The sequence below is a fragment of the Epinephelus fuscoguttatus genome, linkage group LG14 (genome assembly GCF_011397635.1).
Source record: "Epinephelus fuscoguttatus linkage group LG14, E.fuscoguttatus.final_Chr_v1".
Classification (NCBI taxonomy): Eukaryota; Metazoa; Chordata; class Actinopteri; order Perciformes; family Serranidae; genus Epinephelus; species Epinephelus fuscoguttatus.
The window spans coordinates 23,200,574-23,215,122 of record NC_064765.1 but is presented as its reverse complement, the minus strand read 5'-3'; the positions used below and the strand labels follow the sequence as shown (position 1 = coordinate 23,215,122).

At 39.4% G+C, this 14,549-nt stretch overlaps 2 protein-coding genes across 6 annotated transcripts in view; one reads left to right on the top strand and one right to left on the bottom strand.

The window, feature by feature from the left end:
* ttll5 (tubulin tyrosine ligase-like family, member 5) overlaps positions 1 to 10,850 on the bottom strand; it is a 60,910-nt gene extending 50,060 nt beyond the window's left edge. For all 4 annotated transcript variants that reach the window (XM_049597228.1, XM_049597229.1, XM_049597230.1 and 1 more), the window contains exons 1-12: positions 10,744 to 10,850; positions 10,211 to 10,361; positions 6,467 to 6,573; positions 6,272 to 6,354; positions 5,404 to 5,510; positions 4,979 to 5,109; positions 4,777 to 4,859; positions 2,572 to 2,641; positions 2,382 to 2,466; positions 735 to 836; positions 540 to 631; positions 263 to 370 (exon numbers count right to left, since the gene is read on the bottom strand). In XM_049597228.1, coding sequence (XP_049453185.1) covers positions 263 to 370; positions 540 to 631; positions 735 to 836; positions 2,382 to 2,466; positions 2,572 to 2,641; positions 4,777 to 4,859; positions 4,979 to 5,109; positions 5,404 to 5,510; positions 6,272 to 6,354; positions 6,467 to 6,573; positions 10,211 to 10,269 — 1,027 coding nt within the window. In that variant the 5' untranslated portion in view covers positions 10,270 to 10,361; positions 10,744 to 10,850. The remainder of the gene's footprint in view (positions 1 to 262; positions 371 to 539; positions 632 to 734; positions 837 to 2,381; positions 2,467 to 2,571; positions 2,642 to 4,776; positions 4,860 to 4,978; positions 5,110 to 5,403; positions 5,511 to 6,271; positions 6,355 to 6,466; positions 6,574 to 10,210; positions 10,362 to 10,743) is intronic.
* A 42-nt stretch (positions 10,851 to 10,892) lies between these two features.
* erg28 (ergosterol biosynthesis 28 homolog) lies at positions 10,893 to 13,611 on the top strand. Of its 2 annotated transcripts, none has more exons than XM_049597234.1 (5): positions 10,893 to 10,991; positions 11,868 to 12,022; positions 12,838 to 12,928; positions 13,022 to 13,140; positions 13,231 to 13,611. In XM_049597234.1, the coding sequence occupies exons 2-5, from the start codon at positions 11,890 to 11,892 to the stop codon at positions 13,317 to 13,319; spliced, it is 432 nt and encodes a 143-aa protein (XP_049453191.1). In that variant the 5' UTR covers positions 10,893 to 10,991; positions 11,868 to 11,889; the 3' UTR covers positions 13,320 to 13,611. The 2 variants fall into 2 exon arrangements, with proteins under 2 accessions (XP_049453191.1, XP_049453190.1); XM_049597233.1 differs by lacking the exon at positions 10,893 to 10,991 and adding an exon at positions 11,498 to 11,604.
* Positions 13,612 to 14,549: the final 938 nt, after the last annotated feature.

Sequence of the window (14,549 nt, the reverse complement as noted above, 5' to 3'; positions counted from 1 at the left end):
TTTTTTTTTTTTTTGCGCTTCGAGCACCACAAGCCGAGTGCCATCTAGTTCCATTATATTCGATAGAAGGCAGACATCTCTATGGCTGATATCTCCAACACAGCAGGTCACACCAAAACAATCTACATCGATAAATAGCTCTACAGGTAAGAGGACAAATATGTATCTTTGATTTGGGGGTGAACTGTGCCTTTAAACTTGACTAGATTGCTGTACGAACTATATGGTCAAAATTGTTTTAAGAAGAATATAAAATGATTACCAAAGCAGTTTGTCTTGTGTGGAACAAACATCTTGCAGGCAGTGGCTATCTGCAGCTCAGCACTTATTACAGCTTTGATGATGAGGTCTTCCACCTGTCTCATCAGCACTGGAAGAAACAAAATGAAGGCATGATTTTGAGTTTTTGTTACTTGCTTAACACTTTTTGTTTGAATCTGAAGGGAAAACATGAGCAGGGGTTCAGATATGCAACTCTCTGAAACAAAAGGAAAAGATAAAAAGAATGAGAAAAGGAAGAAAATGAAGATTTGACTCACATGTGGTGTCCTTCCCTTCCTGCTTCAAATACCTCAACACTGCACTCATACTCCACTTGTTCCCATAATCCTCAACTTCAGGGTCATCGCAACTGAAAAGGAACAAATGCACTTCAAACAGCCAGAGTTCTAATAAATGGATGAGTCAATCAAGCTTCCCATAACAGCTACACATTCACTGAGGAAAAAGGTTACCTGACATAATCGCTGCTCTTTTTGTTCAAGCTGTAGTTAGTGAGATGCATGAACGTGTTCTTAATGTTCTTTGAAGTCCGGTCATACTTGACAGTGGCAAATCTGCAGACAGATGGTGTTTATTTGTGCAAGAAAGAAAAAAAACTTCTGTCATTCAACAATTTCTCAACATATCTATCTGCCATAATGGCCACATTCATAAGGCTGACACTTGACTGAAGGATAGGGGCACTTTGGAGAGAGATTAGTTTCTGGCAGTGTTTGAGAGGAGTGGATGCCACATGTGCAATAATGAGAATTCCTTGGCACGCACCGTGTACCTGAATAGCAACACAACCCAAAAGAATGTCAAGAGATAAAAGTAGGATTCAGAATTTGGCCATGATTTATTGCTCGCAGTTGATAATCAAGCCAGCATACATGAGGGCGGTGGCACTCTTCACGGACTTCTATCAGACCAAAGCGAAGAGCCAGGCGCTCTATAAATCATCTACCCTCTCCTGACCTACCTGAGCCTGACAATAGCCTATTCTTCCATTAATAAATGATTCTTGGTCTAAATGAGAACATCCAATGAATATAACACTATTACACAAAGGCATCATAAGATATGATCTTTGAACAATGACACAATCAACAACATTTGATGTGCACATCCTACAAGTGGAACAATAGAGCGCTTTGTTTCAGAGTCACCACCATGGCATACACCATACAGCTGTTGGTCTGAAAAGTTAAGGCTGCCCTCTTCTGGGCACTGACGATGTACCTGTGTCTGTGCCATGAACCAGTTAGAGTCTACACCACTAGTCATTACTCAAAGTGTTTTTCTCAATATTGAATTTACTTCTTTAAAGTGACTGCAGGACTTTTACATAAAATTGAACTTCCATTTAATTCAAGCGTCTGTCAAATGAGTAGACACAATGCTGATTAAGCCTAACATGGTCAGGAAAAGCTCTCTGTGTTTTGCAGGATACTTGAGTTGTGGTGTCTGTGGCGACTTTCCCGCGCTGGCGCACTAGAAGCAATACGTTTAAAGGATCATTTATACTCCATCTATGTACGAAAATAGATACATTTATGTCAAACATTGTGGCAGCCATGTGTCCTTTATGTCCATACATCCAATAGATGGCACTAGAGCGCAGAGTCAACAGTTTCCGACAAAAACAAACATGGTGACGCAGGAGGTTGCAATGATGTACCTTTTAGTGGAGGCAGCTTTGTAGACGGCAGTGGTCTGTGAGGCCATAAAATACATAAAATACATGTCGAGGGAGAATTATTTTCACTATATTACTAACTTGTTCCGTTCCCCTATTTTTCCAAATGTCTCTGTCATGTCCTACAGTTGTATTTAGCTTGTTCGTAAAAAAGGAACACAGCGTACAGACAGAAGGCTCTGTGTGTGTCCGTATCCGTCTCTAACGTTGGGCATAAGTGACCCATTACAGGGGCAGAGACCATAGCGACAGAGCAGCAGCTATGGCGAAAGCTAAGGTGGAAAATCCTGAAAAGGGTCTAAGAAACGTTTCTAGAATTGATGCTTCAGATAGGAAAGGAACTCAACTAAATGTCATTTTTTTTGCCTCCAATACACTCAGTGATGACTGTAGTGTAAGGTAATCCCAACACACAGCTCACCTCGCCAGGCCCTCCTCATAGACGTAGATGAGGACCGGATCGTACGATGTCACCAACACGTACAGCCGCATGTCAAACTTGAACTCTGTAAACAAAACAAAAATTGGAGCACAGATTATTCAGAATGCCAAAAACAATCTTTTAAAAATCAAATGTGTCTGCAGTGATTAAATGCCGAAGAAGAACTCACCATCTATCAGTAGTGGGTTGTTAATGTATCGAGACACCAAAATGTTCTCATCCATTGAAATCTGATTCGGCTGCAGGGGACACACAGAAACAAATTAAAGATATAATCAACACCATTAGGGCAGTAAATCATAATCATCTTAACATGGGCATAGTGTCTTGCTGTGGTTGATATGGAGGGAAATGACCATGTAACAAGATATTGTAGATTATTTACTACAGAGATGAAGTTTCAGCTGGACAAGTGTGAGCTAACAAACACAATAGCATTTCCATGGCGAATGTACTGTTTTTTATGTCTCACAGTCCTCCATACTGTATATTCATTCCCATAAGACAGCATTAAACACTAAATTCCAACTAGATGATGTGACACTGCTGTTAACCATTAACATCAAAGAATCATCACATTCAGAAAAGTTGGAGGCTGCAGCGACACTGGCCATAGCGGGTCAACATTCAATAACAGCCTATAAAAACACAATCTGGTGGTGGGAGATGGGTCATTTATGAGGTTGAAATGTGTTGCAGGTGGCGAAGTTGAGAAGAGATGGGACGGAGGAGGAGGAGGGGAGGCGGGGTAACCTCAGCGCTGGCTGCAGTTCAGAGAGAACCTGAAGCAAAAAAAAAAAATGAACGTATTTCTTTCTTCTCTCCAAATATCGCTCTGACATTCTTTCCACTGTTTCATAAAAATGCCTGAGAAGAAGAAGGATCGTGCATATGTTTTCCAAGAGTGAGAACCTTGTTGAGCTCCTCCAAAAGAGCCGGAGCCCTTGGAAGAGTGTGATTTACTCCACAAAGCTTATTAATGTCTGAAACACTGGTTGATACTTATTTCAAAGACAGCTGTATCTGCACACCCCTCCGCACACACAAATAACATCTGGCCAACGGACTGTTTCGGTTCACACAGTATTTTTTAAGTCAGTATGCTTACGGTTCACTCCCACTAGGTTTGTCATCAATCTGAATTTGTGTTGAGATTTTTCACACACAAATAGAAAAGCTGGTGGACACTGACAGGGACATTTGGTTAGCTTAGCTGTTCCACTCTGTGCTAACCTAAGCTAACCGTCAGCTGGCTTTGGCTTTAGTACTATCCTACAGACATGTGAGTCACATCTTCTTACTTCACTCTTAGCAAGCCAGATGTTGAACTATTCCTTTAACACACTGCTTTAGTAATACAGATCTCACATGCAAAGTAGTGCATAGTCTAGGGTCAGAGCTTGGTTTAAACTTCCGTTAAATGTCCTGTGCTGCTTTACACACTGTTTTAAACAAAAAGCATAGACAAAAAACACTATTCCCTGTCCAATTTCTTTATCTATACAAAGACATGTTGGTCAATTCACTCCAACTTTAAACACAGGTTTATTTTGGGTCACTGCATTAGTCTCAATGCGGTAATGGAGCGGTGGTTCCTAACATGACCCCCAGATTTAACAGATAAGATTTAAGGGATAAAAGAAGAAAAGAAAAAAACATATTTCTGTTACACAACAGTGAGTATGACCTTGAGGATAATTTCATAAGAGAAAAAAAAAAAACTTAAGAGAACTCAGGAATAAAACACACACAATTCATTTTGACTAGAATATCACAAGCTCCATCTGCCTGGTGACTTTTGCAGAGCTTTGTAAAAAAAATGTTATTCACTTATCATTCAGAACAAAGGAACACGTCGCACATCTATTTCCAAACAGACTTTTAAGAAAGAAGAACAGAACACAATTTATAGAAAAAGACAGTGTTAGACAGTGTGCAGGAGTTTTTTCTACAAGTTGTATTCACTTATCATTTATCATTTAATATCATTTTTGCAAACAGATGTCCCTAAGTCCCTCACACTGGACCTTTAATTCAATTTTCAAGCAAAAATGCCAAACATGCTCTGAATACAGCTTCTCAAATGTGAGGATTTGCTGCTTTCCCATGTTTTGTAAAATTTCCAACTGAATATCTGGGAGTTTTTAGACTGCTGGTGACACGAAACAAAAACGGCAACAAATCACTAACTTGAGAAAATAAGGGGCAGATTAATTGATGGTGAAATTAATCAGTTGCAGTCTGTCCGCCCTGCTTTAATCTCTTTGTGCTTTACATCAAGAATTTCCAAGAAGAAAAACAAACACTTATTTTACAAAGCCACAAGCCAAAAATGTGTTAGAGAGTGATAACTCCTATGGGCAAAATCACTCACATTGCTGACCAAGTAGATGCCGCGCCCTCTGGAAGATGCTACTGGTTTGATAATCCAGGGTCCTTTGTCCTTGGCGAAACAATCTGAGACAGAGAAAAGAAAGACAAGAAATAGCAAAATGTATAATGTATATATTTAGAATGGCGAGGAATGTAACATATAGAGAGGTTTGGTAAGCAGGATCAGATGAAAGGTGTCTTACTGCAGAATTCCTGGTACTCAGAGGGCAGCACAAAGGTCTGAGGAACGATATGGAAGTTTTTGAAGCCATGAGTCTGCTGCATTCGCTGGATGTTTTTATACAGACGGTCTTTGCGCGTCAATTCATATGACCTGGAAATGAGCAGAGCCTCCAGTTTTTAAAAATTCTCCAGCACTCCGCTCCACAGCTCCAGCACTGACAGAACAAAAATACACTCAATACATAACAGCAATAGATCGCCCTCTGCCTGACAATGTGATTCATTTCATGTTTCACAGAGGCACCGGTCCAAACTAAATGCGCTTTGCAGTGGAAGCCAACAAACACATCGCCTGAACTGAACGGGCTTAGAGTGGCTCAGTGGTGATATTTATAACACAGAAAACAGTGGCAACACTCACATACATCTGAGCGCTGTATCATACCTGGGGAAATGGTTGACCTTCTGGAAGTCTTCAAGGCTGCGTAGTATGTAAGGCTTGAGGTGAGATCCTGTCCACATGAGGTTAAAGTCATTGCTGTTTGGGTGAACCTGGAAATCAGAGTGATTGACTTTAATCAAATCATTTAGACTCAGTGCTCACAAAGTAAATGACATTTGCAAAGAGATCATTTTTAAAAAAAGGCATAAATGCTGTGTGGAGTTTCCAGTCGGCGACAGCAGTATTATATTCTGATGTCCATCACATATGACAGTGCAGTTAAATCTAAGAAGCAGATCAGACACTTCACCAATAACCTGAAGAAATACGGCCGGCTTTTAAGAAATTGTCGCAAAAGGAAGGCCAACTTGCAGATTTTCATCTCCCCAACATTATTCTATCTGTTTTGTTTTGTTTTATTCCAACAATTCGTTAGGAGGCAGAATCCACATGGCTGCTCAGTGTCTAGGGGAGAGCCAGATGTTTGCAATAAAGCTTTATTAAAGTTTGGCTCTGTCGCGGCTGTGGTAGACACTCGTCTGCCTTTGATGATGGGTTAGCGGGAGTCAAGAAGCATTGAAATGAAATAAAAAGGGAATTAATTGTAACTGCTTGGAAAGAGCCATAATGGGGATTGTGTGCCCTCGTGAAACAGGATTAATGCTCTTGAGGTCATTTTGTTTTTTTTCCATGGGTGCATTCCCGGGCTTTGACATCGGCATTATCAGTCAAAGGAAATAAAAACAGCTCCACTATGCCTTATCCTACACAGCAGAGAGGTACATAAATAACATGTGCAGCTTAAATAATGCTTTTTTTGCAAGATGTAGGCTAATCTTTTAAATTTGCATGATTTAGTGGAGAACATTACCTCATGGAATCCATGATTGGTGAGTAGTCCTCGTACCAGGCGGCTCTCTGTGCGCACAATCTTAAAGGCCATGTTATATCGCTCTGAGGGTGACAAAATATTCAGAGTATCCAACTTATTTAAGGCTCCATATTTTGATTATGGTAGCATTACTTTTCCTAATAGTCATTTGCAGCTTCAACACATGTAGTGTACCTCCAGCAGAGCAGATATTCCCATCTTTTGAAACTGCAGCTTCAGGGTAAAACAAGAGAACTGGGATGGTCTTGCTGAGGCCACTCCAGGCAATGCAGGGATGATCTCTAGAGGACAAACAATTACATGATACACACTCACAGTTAGAGGCAGATTTTCTAATTGTTTGCAAACTTGAGACCCACAGGAGAGTCAAGAATCAAATAATCTGGACAAATCAACATTTCACACACAGAAAAACATCCCAGTAACAATACCACGATGATATGAACTTGCCTATACGGGTAGTTTACCTAATGCTGAGGGAATGTATCCTGACATGGTGTTTATTTCACTCAGGCAGATAGAGACAGAACCACACACATTTTCAGGAGGTGCTGGGCAATAACAAACCCATGTACTGTACTGACAAACACCCTTGTAAAGCTGCAGACTATCTGATAGTACCAGACACAGCTCGTTTATCGGGGCTAAAAATAAGATAAGGTAGCATGATGATGGAGTAGAACTCAATCAGGCATGGCCGGTCTTGATAAAGAGGAGAGGCATGTAAACAATTGCTGCCCCTAGCTTAAGTATCTAGGTATGTCAGATAATGCAGCAGATATCTTTTCCGCTACGGTGGCTTTGTTGCACGCCCTTAAACAAGGAGTTTGGATTATTTTTTAGATTATTGTTTATTCTGAACATAAACTGCCATCAAACGATATGAGATTAGATTTGGGCTGTATCGAGGTATTACAGTATACCGGTGTATTAAGAAATCACAAAGGTACGAGGTAAAATATAGAGATGCTCCTCTTCCTATGAAGTTCATACAGAAATGCTGCATTGAGGTAATGTATTGTAGTGCACAGCATGCACCACCAGAGGTCAGTCTCTACTGGTAGAACAGGCAGCTGAGCTGAAAAGGATGGTGACTGCGAGTGGTGGGGATAATGTTGCAGGACTAGTAAAAAAGCCATATTTAACTTTATGATGATTTCGAACAACTACAAAAGCAGTATTTTAGCCACATAATTTTATAAACACACCCTCTCCATTCAGCCCATGAAGTGTCGGTATTCTCTGCAGCTACAGATGTCATCAGGTCCAGCAAGAAGAGGACTTATTTCCCATGTATTTATTATTCTTTGGGCCAGAAGTATTTAAATCCATCAAGGCTGGACTAACAAGGCACAAACACAGCATTGTAGGCAAGACAACATGCTATGCAGTGTGCCACATTATCTCCTATACGATTATACCAGCACAATGTTTAATATGATATGAAAACTTCGTATTGTAATACTTGTGATATTTTGACTAATTAACATATTGACATCATACTGTTACCAACGTCAACAACAAGCATGGCTGAAAGCAAAATTATTACTGACTCTGCGGTGGTTCCAAAAAGAGGAGCAGCTTCAGTAGTGTGGAATAAACTGTGGCATCCTGAATGTTTTATGAACAGCCCCAGACTTCTCAGACTCTTTCAGTGAGTTACCGCTCAGAAGGAACTCATTCAGTGGCTCCTCTGGCAGCAGCACAGCGTCTCTCCCTCTCCTCTCTCACCATGTGCACACTGCAGTTGGTGTCATCAAGTGATTTTGTCATAAACCTTTGGTAATGTAATCCTGCAGGATGCTCACAGCTCAACAAAACACTACATATGTGTGAATGTGCAATAGTTCTGGTATCATAACAGCCTGTGAGAGGTTACAGCGTGATGACTAGAGGAGAAATGGCAGAGCATAAAGGTCCAGGTGGGAAAAAAACACAACTCAATGGGAAGAGCAGGCTTCCTATATATGAAGGCAATGTCCTCTGCTGCATGTCATCCCCTCTCTCTCCCTTCTTCACACTTAGACTGTCCTATCTAAGAAGGGTAAAAAGCCAAAAATAAAATATCTTTAAAAATTAGCATTAATTTAATTGTACTGTAATTTAATTTAGCATCTTAGCATTTTTCAAACTTTTCAAAGACTGACTTGAGAAGTGTTAATACCAATTAAGGCTTTATTTTTTAGATTAATGACTTCAGTGCCTTTTAAGGCTTTTTAAGGATTTCCAGGAACCCTGGTAAACTCTGGTGAAATGTCACTACGGTATTGAGGTATGAAAAAATAGATACTGTCCAAGTCTTACTGAGATACTACACACACACACACACACACACACACACAAGATGTGAAGGTCTTAGGCAACTGGCCAAATTGTTGCCACTGCAGTTATATTTCAGTAAAGCAATCTTTTAAAAGTTGACAATATGTGGTTAAATATGCAGTAATCCCATGTACATGCACTTATATGTGTTAGTCTTTATGTGTGCTATGTGCCTCCTGTGTTGTCTGTCGTCATAAACTTTTACATCACGTTAGTGTCAACTAAAATCAACTGCCCCAGATAAATAAACGTTAACATGCTAGTCAGAGCTGATCAGAAGAATTTCACAGGTTGAAATCAAATGTGCAGCTGATGCACATTTGATTTCAATCTGTGAAATCAAATGTGCAGCTGATGCTTGTTTGGTAATAAGTTGAAATCAGTCAGGGTGCACTCAAAATACTACATTTACACAACTACAGCAGTGTGCATGTAACCTTTTATTTTATAAACTCTCTGGTCAAGAAGCATCTGGTCTCCTAGCACACTGCACTGGTGCCTGGAGGTTAAACCCTAATACTAAGCAATCCAAACTAAATCAGGAGATGGAAATTTGCCTAAAAGCAGGCACAGTGACTCTCAGTATGCTATGACTAAGTATAGCTTAAGAAGGAATTAGTTGGCAGAGACAAGATAACATAGACCAACTGTTGCAGCTATGATCTGGAGCTAGATGCTATTCTCTCTCACACTGTTAATCTCTCATCAATTATGCAAAATAAACACTACCTGGAGGCTTCATTTTGTCTAAATGTATCTTGGCATTAATTATTAAAAAGGGCCCAGGACATCTTCTGTAATACTACATAGACTGCATTACACAACAATCAATAAACTATTGCGAGCTGCAAAGCTGAAGACTTCAATGCAGCCAGAGAAAAAGCTTTTGGTTAACATGGTGTCACATTAATACTGCATCTAGAGGGAATCTTTAGGGGAGGTATTACAGGAGGATCAGTAGGCTAAGAGACTTATTGACACCTAAGGCGACCTGTGTAATTCAGACAGCCATGTCCATAAGGTGCAAGGACTGTGAGCAACATCCAGCTCATCTTCATCTCCATTTGCAACTGTCTCACTGCTTTAAAAGCAATGAGAGCATATTAAAGGATGAGCCTGTTTTGCATAAGAAAACACTCTCACAAAGGTGTATGTGATCAGAAATTAAACATGTAAGGCCCAAGAATTAACCTGAATATACTGGTTTAGGAGTTTTTTTTAGAAGTTTGCACAGACACAGCTATTTAAAGGCTGATCACCAGTGATGTGAACCTAAGGTGGTTTTGCATTTGGATGCTATTTGAAGGGTTTTAGGGGGAGTTTTCCTAATTTGCATCAAGGGGCTAAGTCACATGTTGTACAGACAGTAAAGCCCCCCAAAAGATAAATGACACTGGGCTTAATAAAACTGACCTGGCCACAGGAAACATAAATACAACAACAGAAAAGGAGCTCAACCTCAAGATGAGGAGGGCAATGATCATATGAAGGCTATTATAGAATGTGGCTTTTACTTTCCTTAAGTTTAAGCAGGTCATTTCTGATGCTGACTGCTCCACAGTTACTATTAAGTGATTATAAAGTATGCACACTTACTCATGCTCGTCCTCGGAGGAGGATTCAGAGTCCTCCTTATCGCGGATCACAGCAGGCATCTTCACAGGAACAGGGGACGAGCTGCCAGGTGAAATCTTCCTGGGATCAAGTGTCTAGGCTTTACCATGGCACCTAACGCTACCACCTCCACCTGCAAAAACATCATCTATTGAATAAGCTCAACTCAATTCAAATAAACATCAAAGCATTCATTCAAAACATTATGTTAAGAACCACGTTACAAAGGATCGCTAACAAACAATGTACAGTCCTGGCACACTGCTTCACATTTAGCCGAGAATGACTGCTTTGTAGCTCTGTTTGTAGTGGGGGTATATTTATCTTACTGTTAACGTTACAGTGGACAGAAGGCGTTAAACCCAGACAGACAGCCAAACAAGCGTTAGCTAAATAAGCTTACTGACATGATACTTTAGGTACGGGAAGCTAACGGGGTGAAGTCCTCTAAGTTTGAGACCGCTTAAGTAGACGTTTTTATGATGCCATGCAAGTACACAACAACGTAAACTTGCCTTTATCTTTGACAGCTTGCTAACTGCTAGCTAGCTGGTTTCGCCAGGGCCAGTTGATCATCGCGGTTAATCTTCCTGGTAACTACAACAACTGAGTAGCAACAGAGCAGGGAGCATGCGCAGTAGAGGGCGATATGAATTGTCCAGCGGACCAAATTTTGCACTGCAACCGTCCAATGGCAGGACGTGTGGCGGACGTTACGGTAACTGTCAGACGAAAATATAACCCACGTCCTCGGTGCAACATAGTAAGTGTTGTCAAAAATCGCTGGAATATGTAGGCTATGTATTTTTTGTGTGTTTTTCGACAGCATATAGTGCTTAAAGGGGACGTGTGCGAAAAAGAAATTTAGTTCTTGAAGTAAAAAAGTACAAGGAAAGGATTTACACATGAATGGCACCAGTTTAATAACTTTTGTCATTTCTGCTAAAAGTATAATAACTTCTGTCGTTTAGTATTGCGTATTTAGCATATGTCATTATGTAGTTCTTCCTCCATTAGAAAAGATTTAACTAAAAGATAAGTCACTGCGGAGCACTCTCTTGCTCCACATCTAATCTTTGTTTGAACGCAGCCTAGCTACAGTCTACAGGTGACGGGATTTCTTTATTCCTATTGGTTGGCAGAGAAAGTAGGCGGAACCTGAGTGCTCATATGGGCCAATCATATGAATGGTACGATTGATGGAGCCATTCCTTGAAGTCTGTGATTGGTCCACCCACAGTCCAAGATTGAATGACTTACCATTGTGATCATAACACTGTGGTCCGTTGGCTTGAGTCCCAGTTAATTGTTTAATGTCCAGTCCTGTCTTCTCTCTCAGGAATACGTTCACATGGTAGTTTTATGGAGGCCGCCAGGTAAATATAAGAATAATTCGTGTTATTATTAATCACAATAGGTTAGTTAATTGTATTAACCATGTCACAGCAACGTTAGCCTGCTATGTCACCTTAGTTATTACTCAATATGTCTTGCTAGCTAATAGATGGTCTCCTTGTCATGTGTCAGACAAGGCAACATGGAGCTGTTACTCTCTGTGTAATGACACCAGCCAGCTGCAGTTGCATTAGCCTTCAGTTTGAAGCTGTTTATCCTGCACTCACTGACTTCTCTGTGACAGGTGCGTCTCACAGACAGCAAACATGAGTCGCTTTCTGAATGTCCTGAGGAGCTGGTTGGTGATGGTGTCCGTCATCGCGATGGGGAACACCGTGCAGAGTTTCAGAGATCACAGTTTTTTGTCAGAGAAGCTCTACACAGGAACACCAGAGTTTGGTGAGTAAATAGGTTTGATTGGCAAAACTTAAATGGGCATTACAGCGTGTTCAGTGTTCAGGAGTTGGTGGTGTACAAGTTTATAAAATAGCATTGAACAGAAATATGTATTTTAAATGTCTATCAGTAGCTAAGGCAACATCTAAGCTATATATCACACTATTAGAATAACCAAAACCAAATAGAGTCAGATATGCAGTGGTGGAGGAAGTATTCACATCCTTTACTTAAGTAAAAGTAGTAATATCACACAGTAAAAAATACTTTGTTAATAGTAGAAGTCCTGCTTTGAAAATGTTACTTAAGTAAAATCATGTAAGTACAATCAGAAATATATGTTTAAGTATTAAAAGTAAAAGTAGCCAGTGCAGAAAAAACTTAAGTTAGTTTAATCAGTTAAAATATTTGATCTTGACTGATATCTGAAAAGCTGTAACCATAACATATTTGATTATTAGAACAGTTGCCAATTAGTTTTCTAATCAATCGACTAATCCTTTCAGCTGAGCCTGTTTATTTTCATATGGTGTGTAAACTCTTAATTTGTAAAGTACTTAGTAACTTAAGTTATCAGAAAATTATAGTGAAGTAAAAATGTTTTTTCATTGAGCCCTGCAGTTTTTTTTAAATACCTATTAGCCAACATACTGATACAAATTGTGTTTGTGACAAGTTAATATTGGCCAAGATGATTTATGGATCAGGCTTGTATCAAATATTTGCAAATAAATTAAGATTAGGCAGACTAAAATATATAAATGACTTTTTTTTTCTCTCAATTTTTATAATTTTCTCTTTACTTCCCATTTCCTCAGTAAATGGTCTCCAAGCTCGAACTTTTGGTATTTGGACGTTGCTGTCGTCGATCATTCGCTGTTCCTGTGCCATTGATATCCAGAACAGAACGTAAGACAGCTTCTCACTTCCTGCACCTTGTTTCTGTTGGCAGTCTTCACACTGTGTGTTCTCACTGTGTTCTCATCCATCTCATTCCTGCAGGCTGTATCACATCACCTTATGGACATTCGTGTTAGCGCTGGGTCACTTCCTGTCTGAAGCCTTCATCTACAAAACAGCTCCTCTGACTATCGGGGTCATGGCACCTCTCATTGTGGCAAGTGAGTGTTGGGAAATATATTTACATGATCCCTTAAATAAGTGCATGTCATGTTTCAAAGGTATTAAAACATCTTCATGTGTTTTTCCAGGTTTCTCCATCATAGGAATGCTGATTGGATTTCAGTGCATCCCAGAGTCACAAGAGGAAGTCGGCGCACGACAGAAGAAGCGTAACTGAAACCCAGCTGTTTGATTTCCCTCCCACCTCCACAATGATCAGCAGACACTAGTGGACTGGTCCTAGCGTGCTGCTTCTTGCCGTGAAGAACATGAGATCTGGTCGTATGTCAGTTTCCTACACTAACACTTTATATAGACTATATTCATCTCTATCTGAGCTGTATTTGATGTTTTTTTAAACTGACAGCTCACAGTGCAATCACAAACAGAGTGACAGAAGGTCATGTTACACTACAGTGAGCAATATGTGCAGTGTTATACTTATGGAGGTTTCATTGAGTTAATTTTGTAGTATCTGAACTGTCAGTGCTGAATGAACCTCGTTCACGTCTCTGCTCATGAATGAATCCAGTGTAGATTTCTTTGGGAATGTTTTATTTCTCCAGACTACCACAAGATTTTTTAAAATCATGATCTACCAAAGAACTCAGACGACTATAAAACTATGCTCTTCATTACAAAGTCTCATAAACACAAATTTCAACAATTATCAACAATTATTCTCAATGTTTGTTCTGTGCTGTGAAATGTTTGTACTTCATTTGAATTTATGCACAATTATTGTCCTATAAAACATTTTAAAAATGAAATGATAAGCCTTTTTGATATTTTCTACTAAAGTAATAGGAGTATAATATGTATTTTATAAACTATATATGAAAAATAAGTTGAAAGATATCTTCTTTCCAAGAGTGAGTTTTCTGCATTATTGTTGCGATACCAGCATTTTAGGCAGTATCGGAGGCATTAAAGATACTGGCATTGGTATTGGAACAACTCTATATTTGATATTTTGTGCTGCTCAGATCTCATATTTAGATTTAAATGAGAAGTTCTTTTCTGCTGATGTGACTTTTTAGCTCTGGATTTTCCAGTTTAGGATAGGAGATGCATTAAACTTAAGCACACTGCTTTGTGAGGTTTTTTAAGGTACAAAAATATAAATTCAAATGTCGTCCTTTTTATATCCAAAGATATATACAGTGACAATTTTTTTCCTTGAGGTTATACAATTCTATATAGAGAACAAAATAAAGTCCTTTGAATCCTCTTATACATCTATTAATTTGTTTTTACTGTGGTTCATATACTTAGTGTCATAGAAAACACTACACCGAGTATCCAGTCTCTAGGGGTGTATTGTTTTTCACAGCACTACAAAATATCCTAGAAATACCACTGTAAAAATAACTAGCATCTCTAAAAATCACATAACATTCATCATAAA

Excerpts from the sequence above, each read along its gene's own strand:
- erg28 (XM_049597233.1), top strand. Across the intron at positions 12,929-13,021 it reads ATTGATATCCAGAACAGAAC|GCTGTATCACATCACCTTAT; the intron begins GTAAGACAGCTT and ends TCATTCCTGCAG. Across the intron at positions 13,141-13,230 it reads GGCACCTCTCATTGTGGCAA|GTTTCTCCATCATAGGAATG; the intron begins GTGAGTGTTGGG and ends GTGTTTTTCCAG.